At 37.7% G+C, this 8,014-nt stretch overlaps 1 protein-coding gene across 2 annotated transcripts; it reads left to right on the top strand.

Annotated features, from left to right (window-relative positions):
• The first annotated feature begins 3,118 nt into the window (after positions 1-3,118).
• On the top strand, positions 3,119-7,797 carry uchl1 (ubiquitin carboxyl-terminal esterase L1 (ubiquitin thiolesterase)). Of its 2 annotated transcripts, XM_038271767.1 has the most exons (9): positions 3,119-3,253; positions 3,346-3,357; positions 3,738-3,866; positions 5,488-5,629; positions 5,911-5,996; positions 6,236-6,283; positions 6,445-6,514; positions 6,590-6,648; positions 7,069-7,797. In XM_038271767.1, the coding sequence occupies exons 1-9, from the start codon at positions 3,221-3,223 to the stop codon at positions 7,150-7,152; spliced, it is 663 nt and encodes a 220-aa protein (XP_038127695.1). In that variant the 5' UTR covers positions 3,119-3,220; the 3' UTR covers positions 7,153-7,797. The 2 variants fall into 2 exon arrangements, with proteins under 2 accessions (XP_038127695.1, XP_038127696.1); XM_038271768.1 differs by lacking the exon at positions 3,738-3,866.
• The last annotated feature ends 217 nt before the right edge of the window (positions 7,798-8,014 follow it).

Here is an 8,014-nt window from a genome sequence, read left to right as displayed (position 1 = left end):
GAAATGCACTAACAATGATAATTTCTGACCCCTCCATGATTTAAGGGGATGTGACAGCCTAGTGGTTAGGGCATAGAGCTTGGAATCCTGAGGTTCTGAGTTTGAGCCCCACTCCAACAGACTGCCACTCTGGTTCCCTGAACAAAGACCTTTAACCCCACACTGCTCCCTGGGCACTGCACAATGGCAGCCCACCGTTCCCCAAGGGGATGGGTAAAATGCAGAGTTAATTTCGTTGCTCTATACTTGTGACAGTGTAATGACAATAAAATACTGGGGACAAAATTCTTAGTGGGAGAACTTGCAAAATAGCGGAGTGTTCAAAGTGGATTCTGAACTACCTCACTGGCCGCCCACAGTATCTGAGGGCAAAGGGCTAAACTCAGATAGGTTGGTCTGCAGTAATGGGGTCCCACAGGGAACAGTGCTGACACTCTTCCTGACAACCATTCCTGACAACTCCCCATGCTGCCATCCCCACAAGTTCTCCAACGATTTTCTCCATAGTTGGCCTTATCCCAGGTGGGAATGACTTGGAGTACAGACAGGGGACCCAGAACTCTGTGGCTTGGTGCCAGCAGAACTACTTCTTGATTAATGCCGGGAAAACCAAGGAGATCCACCTTCTGACACCGGTGAACATCCAGGGAATGGACATTGAGATAGTGGACTCTTATATGTACCTAGATGTTCATTTGAATAACAAACTTGACTGGACTCACAAGAAAGATCAGAGCAGACTCTTCCTGCTGAGGAGACTGAGGTCTTTTGGAGTGCAGGGGATGCTCCTAAAGACCTTCTCTGTTGTGACAGCAGCCATCTCCTATGGAGCCGTCTGTTGGAGCAGTGCTTTATCTGTTGCTGAGAGAAAGCAGCTGGATAAGCTGATCAGGAAGGCCAACTCTGTGATTGGAGACCCTCTGGAATCAGTGCAGGAGGTGGGAAACAAAAGGATCCTAACTAAATTAAAATCTCTGTTGGATAATGTCTCCCGCTCCATGCATGAAGCTGTTGCAGAACTGGAGAGCTCCTTCAGTGACAGACTGCTGAACCCTTAATGCAAAAGGGGGTGTTATTACAGATCCTTCCTCCCAGCAGCTGTAAGACTTTATAACCACTGTTCCCAACGACCTTCATAAGTTGTTACGTTCATGCAGATTTTGCACAGTTCCTACCTTAGTCAGCTAAATAACATGATGCTGTCATTTTTCACATCTCTGATGTTGCTGCTATTTCCAAATATCCATTACTGTAAAAATGTCCATAGCTGTATATTGGTTGTTTGTTCTCCAGGCGCACAGTTTTATATTGTTAAAACACTTTACAGTACAGTATTTGATTGTTTATCCTTTAACTCTTCACTATTATGTTATTCTTATACATTTTTAAGGTCAACATTTGTGTGAAATTTTTTTCTATAATCTTTCTGCTGCTGTAACACCAGAATTTCCTCATTTTGGGAAAGAAACTGTATCTAAGCATGAAATTGTGAATGACATCACTGTGTAAATATTAACCTATAGTCACAGAGCTAAAATGGGCCAATATAATGTCCCATTAACAACAGCTAGATTTAATTATAAGAAAAATAGGGGTTTAAGAAGAGTAAAAGGTTAAAAGTTATGCAAAGAGAGACATCGTTTTGTTTTTTGGTAAACATTCATTCAAAACATGCATTATTCTGAACTATTTTCAACTTTTGACCCTTTGTAAGATTCCTTCACTATTAAATTAATATGGTTTTAAAATAACGGATATGATCAAATAACATGTTTTTGATTATGTATTATTTACTTTGTTTGCTTTGTTAAAGAGTAAAAACTTGACCAGAAAAGCTATGAATAAATTGCCCAGCATAGGTGCTATCTAAAACGGAAATAGGTGTTAAAATAACCAGACATTATCGCTGCATATATATCAGATATAGATACAACTAAGAAAATAAGCATAATTTGAAAAAAGGGTAAATATTCTAATAACAGAAATATTGGGCAAGCACTTTGTGCTTAAAAGCTATATGTAAAAAAAAAGGATTGCAAATTCAGCGTGTAAGCAGCAATCTCTTTTATCTTTAGTTACAGCGCCATCTATAGGACAGGACATGAAGGTCTGAAAGGAGCTGAATCATTTGGATTAAAGCGTTGCATAAGCATTGCTGAACAAAAATTGTGCAGTAATAGATATTTCTTTCAGTCCGGTCGGGTCGTTTGGTCGAATCTGTATCATTCTTATTCTAAGAACATTTTATTTATTTTACAGGACAAATTAAAATTCGCATTAAAGAGATGGGCTAAACAAAACAGTTAAATAAAAGAGTAAAAAAATAAGTAAATAAATACTACAAACAAAAAACTGCATGGCATGACGGTTGCTTCATTTATTGGAAAAAGGAAATTACAACAGCTACCACATAAATGTATTGATTGGCCAATGCTTTAGTCCTATAAAAGGCCTACACCCTTACCTCTCCATCTAGCGTGTTTGGGTAATGAACCAATAGGCCTAGGCCTACTACACACAACAACAACAAATAATAATATCGCAAAAATGGTAGTTGTTTTTATTTTTTTATTTTCCTTTTGTTTCTTAAAAAAAAGAAAGAAAAAAAGGTTGAATTCGGTTTTATTTACTCTTCAAGATAAACAGCAACAATAAAAAAAACAACGGTTGAATTGATTGACTGATTGATTGATTCTTATGATTGATTGAAATGTATGATTCTATGTTGGATCTATTTAAATTCACCACTATTCTCTCCTTCTTACACTTTTTTTTTTTTTTTTTTTTTTTTTTTACATTTAACCATATACAGATGAGAGACTCTGAGGTAAAATGTGATCAATATCTCATATATTTGTTTGTTTCTGATTGTTTCTAGAAATTCCGAGATGCAGTTACTGTGATCTGGTGTCGAGCGGTGGGGTCTAATTTTAAAATAAGAATAAAATACAAAAAAAAAAAGCGCATTAATTTTTGATGCCAATGTTTTTAAAAGCATATCAAACAATCACTCGTTTCTTAACGGGACCCCTTTTTTTATTCAAATCTGCACACCAAGGGTTGTTATATTCCGAAACTCCCCCATGTCTGTTGTTAAATGGTATGATCCTTGGGCTATAAATTGATTGCGCCGTAGTCTTGAGCAGAACGGTTAAAAATCAGAGCAACTTCGCTGCGTTTAACGGTTTCTTTGCTGAGTCACTGCCAAACGTTTCTGAAAATGGAGTGGACTGCCATGGAAATTAACCCCGTGGTGCGAATTTGACTACTTTATAAATATTTGAATATTTTTTTCAGTAATGAAACTGAAATAATTCTGAATTCCATGTCTTGATTCCATTTCAGATACTGAACAAGGTGGGTATCAAACCATTAGAATCATTAATGGCGACAGTTGGTATCTGTTAAAACCCAAGTGTAAGGTAATCTTTTTGTTTTTTCTTTAACGCGGACTAATGAATTATGCATGTAGGCCTCCGGCAGAGGGGTATAGTATTGTCTACTTCATACTGTTATCTAATTATTAACTTAATATAAACAACAATGAGCAAAAGATGCGATTATTTCCTGTTTTTTTTTTTTTTTTTAAGGGTTTTAGCATCCTTCCTGTCTAGGCTGCAGGGTGTGGTCTGGACCACGACCTTGCATCTTTTAGTCGGCTCTGTCGGCATAACATCCAATTTACTTCCTGTTGGAAAAGTTGTTTGCTTCTTATTCTAAAGTTTTACCTGTTTCAGATTATGTGCAAGCTCGGTGTAAGAGGAGACTGGCGTTTCGTGGATATTTTAGATCTGGATGATGACAATCTTTCCAAAGTCCCGAAGCCATGCTGTGCCTTAATGCTACTCTTCCCCTTGACCCCAAAGGTAATTCATATCTTTTGGGGGATAGGTCTGTGGGATGAGTTGGTAGAGGGGTAAGAAAACGCAGTTTGATGTCCATGGAGCAGACTGCTAATCAGGAAATGAATCAGCAGATGTCTTCCTCTCTGTTCAGATTGATTTCTATGGCACTGAAGGAGCATCTTAATTTGGAGAATGATTAGATAACTTATTTTTCAAACTGACTGTCTGCAACAACTCCTTCTCTAATAGTTTTTTTTTCTGAGAATCATCATACTTTATCAGAATACTTGGATTCAGCACCTTGTAAAGCCAGCATCTATAGCAATCAACATTTTGTGGGTTTATCCTTGTGAAGTGAGCCAGGCTGTCAAGTTGGCAATCCTTAACCATGCTCTTAATTACTGTAAAACTTTGCATTTAATTTATCTACATGGATCAATGGATGCACAAGCAAAACTTGAATAATGCTACACATTCAAAAAGTTAATTGCACATTCTCAAAACAAACCTACATGGGATGAAATTACATTTCTGATTTTCAAAAGGGCCATAATTCCCTGCAGGCCAAAACGTAGCTGGGCTTGGCTGGTGCCTGGTGCAGAGGAGCAGCAGGCACCAACCAGCTCACAGTGCAGCTGCCATGTGTTTTGAGTCTCAGCCTGACTTTTGCCATCCTGAAACTCTAAATGCATGCACTCTTTTTGAGTGATCACTGATTACAACTGATGGTAAGGATGCAAAATTATCTTTACTGTAAAATTTGAGACTTAGAATTTTATGATTTAAAAACTGTAAGCTTGGGTTAAATGCACTAGACTATCATTTTGTTTCCTGGAATGCCAGTGGACAGACTTTAAGTATGTTCTCTAGATTAAAGCAGCACTAGTAAACTTGACCACAGCATTGCCTTAAAATGTACTGAATTTTTATTTTTGACAGATGGGTGTGCCTTGATGCTGTGTGGGCTGCTTTACAGCAGTTGGTGCTGCCTCCCCTTAAACATGAGAGCTATAACGAAGCTAAAAGTTGTGGGGGAAACTAAAATTCCACTTCCTTGATCAAACATATTTTCGGCATCTTTAGTAACTACATGACTTTAAGTCTTCTGGCCTGAGAATATCTGCCTTCCATCCATTTTCTTCAGTTTATTTACCTATTCCATATTATGTTTCATGTTGCATGATTGTACCATAAACAATTCCTAGTTTGTGAACTCCTTCACTAACGATGGCAATAAACCTGATTCTGATTTTATCTGGGGCTGGGTCGTGGAGGCATCGGACTAAGCAGAGATGACCAGACTTCCTGATCAACACACACCACCTCCAGCTATCTATCATATTCCAAAACTGAGGGAAATTCATTTTATTTTTGTATACATTTAGTTTTGGATCAGTGCTCTTACCAGCTGCTTTTAGGGGTACTACCCCTCAAAGTTGCAGGTCTAGCTCCCCTAGAGGCTAAAAGTTAGTCTTTAAAAACCATTGCTTAATTTGGAACCTTACTGTCCCAGAAATAGAGCTTAAAAATGTCCTTTAACAGAAGCTATGCAAGAGCAGTATAATGCTTCAAGTACATTATAGTTGGCTGCAGGTTGTTGAGTAGACAATACTAACACTCATTCTGTGTCTGTTCATGGCAGCATAAAACCTTCAGAGATGAGCAAGCAGACAGGGTTTCAGGAAACTCTCCTGTCTATTTCCTGAAACAGACGACCTCTAATTCTTGTGGCACAATTGCCCTCCTGCACGCCGTTGCCAACAACAAGGCCAAGATGTCTTTTGGTGAGTGCACCAATGCTGGCCTTTTTAACAGAAAATGTTGCTGCTTGTTTTTTATTGGAAGCAAACCTTTTTTAAATGGACAATTTGCATGAAAACCATGCAGCCTCAACAGTATGTTTGGATTTGGTAAAGAATTTTATTCTCATCGTTGGTTTAGTCTTGATCAACTCGGCATAAACTTGGTATTAAATCATTGGCTTATTAACACTTGGATGGATTTGATTACATTCTTAATGTTATGAATGCTTTAGCTGACACTTTTCATTGACAAACTTGTTTAGACAGCAGCTCTGTCCTGAAGACCTTTTTGGATGAGACGGCAAACATGTCTCCAGACGATCGTGCCAAACATCTGGAGGGGAACAAGGTGAGATTAAAGGTTAAAACTCGGATGTAAAATTGGTTTCGTTTCAGTGTCAACTTTCCTGAATGGACAGAACAAGCTGAGCATTTTGGATAAACTCCAAACTGGCCTGAAGCTAATCTTGGATTTGGCCAGTTTTAAGTTTTGTCACCACACGAGGGCGCTATAGGCTACAACTTGAATTGTTTTAATTTAGCTATACACAATATTTTGTCAAACTGCCAACTTTTTATTTCCTCTAGGAAATCAAAGAGGCTCACAATGAGGCTGCAAAGGAGGGACAATGTCGAGTAAGGCCTATATATGAACTCACCAGTTGTTGGCTCCATTAAGATTTGAATTCATTCTTCTTAAACTAGAAACAATTACTGTAATGTTTGGCACATACTCGACTTGAGTAGGAACTGGGGTATTGGATGTTAAACCAGAGTATCTGTTTTCATTTATACAGCCAGATGCCAGTGAAGTAAACTTCCACTTTATTGCCTTTGTGAATGTGGATGACCAACTATATGAATTTGGTAAGCATGTCACTTTTGACTTCAGTGTCCATGCTTTGAACATTGTTTCCTAATAGTGCTGCATTTGGATTATAGATGGGATGATGAATGGACCCATCAAACATGGGGAAACCAAGGATGAGTCCTTTGTTGCTGTAAGTGAAACTGTCACTCTATCTACGCACTTATGATCCGTACATGAAAAGCATTCACAAAGCCCTATTTTTTTTTTTTTTGTTTTTTTTCTACCACTAAAATATACAAGGCAGTCCTTTTTTTTTTTTTTTTTTTTTTTCCCCCCATAAGATTATTTAAGAAAATAGAGAATGAAAAAATTTGCACAATATACTATACAAGCTCATAGACCTCAAATGAGGTACTTAGTACCGTAGTTGCACACAATAAGCCAGATGCTGTCAGTATGCAGTTTAAGCCATAATTTAATACTCCATTACTGTAGTTTACCCAAACATATTTGCTAAAAAGAAATGAACAGATGGTATTAAACTATTCAAACTGTCTAAAGTTTCACTTGACGTCAAAATTAAAGATGTCTGTCTCTATCTTGTCGGCAGGATGCAGCCAAAGTGTGCCGTGAGTTCATGAAACGAGAGGAAGGTGAACTTCGTTTCTCTGCTGTGGGTCTTTGTAGTTCTTAGATTTTCATGTGACTGAATGGAGCAAATTGTAAGCCACATAGTTCAAGAGCATTTACATCAGTTAAGAAATGACCCTCTGTGCACCTACATCTGGAGGCAATATAATCCTCATCCCCTCAACCGCAATGGGTTGGCAATAGCTCAAACTGTTTTAGTTGATGATCCAAGCTTAATAGTGATTCATGAACACCACTTATCTGTAAAGGTTGTGAAATGTCACCTGTGCACGTGTCATTCTAATGTTTCCTTGTATTCATCTGTCAAAATTAATCAGCTTTAACACCTTTTGTGCCAACAAGAGCAAAATGCAGTGGAAACCTTAGGTTTGTTTTACTGCATGCCTTATTTGCCATGTGGTTTACAAAAATTTGTTATGTTCTGATGTTTGAGCACTTGTTTAGGGAAACACTACATTTAACAATCGCATTTCTTTAAAGGTCAAATATTCTAAGTTTCTAGTCTTTGAATGCACTTGTGAAAATGAGATCCAGTAAAGAATGACCAGTTCAAGTGCTCTTGCAAGTTGGGTTTGCTAGCTTATGGTAACTGCTTCAACTTTTCAGATTGTTTACCTTTATGCACTTTCCAAGCTGTTTGCTGGTGTTTAGCAATGCATATTTAATAAAACAAACTTGGTTACATGCCTCCATGTGTGCATCTGGTACAGATACAGCTGAAGTTCACAGCTTTCCCAACAAGACCTACAAGAACTTTTTTTTTTTCTCTCAAACCCATGAGCAGCATATTGCTTCTCTAGTAGTTGTTTTTTTTTTTTTTTTTTTTTTTTTTTTCTTCTGGCTCTATAAGGAATACAGAGTATTTAAATTATACCTTTCACAACTTTTTCTTGATTTGAATGTCT

This window comes from Cyprinodon tularosa, unplaced genomic scaffold (genome assembly GCF_016077235.1).
Source record: "Cyprinodon tularosa strain WSP-4 unplaced genomic scaffold, ASM1607723v1 ctg81, whole genome shotgun sequence".
NCBI lineage: Eukaryota > Metazoa > Chordata > Actinopteri > Cyprinodontiformes > Cyprinodontidae > Cyprinodon > Cyprinodon tularosa.
The sequence above is the reverse complement of the archived record's forward strand: the minus strand, read 5'-3'. Positions and strand labels throughout refer to the sequence as shown.

Bases quoted from the DNA above. Each gene is read 5' to 3' on its own strand.
- uchl1 (XM_038271767.1), top strand. From the start codon at position 3,221: ATGGAGTGGACTGCCATGGAAATTAACCCCGTG. The intron at 5,630-5,910 runs GTGAGTGCACCA...AAACTTGTTTAG, and splicing joins CAAGGCCAAGATGTCTTTTG to ACAGCAGCTCTGTCCTGAAG. The intron at 5,997-6,235 runs GTGAGATTAAAG...TATTTCCTCTAG, and splicing joins AACATCTGGAGGGGAACAAG to GAAATCAAAGAGGCTCACAA.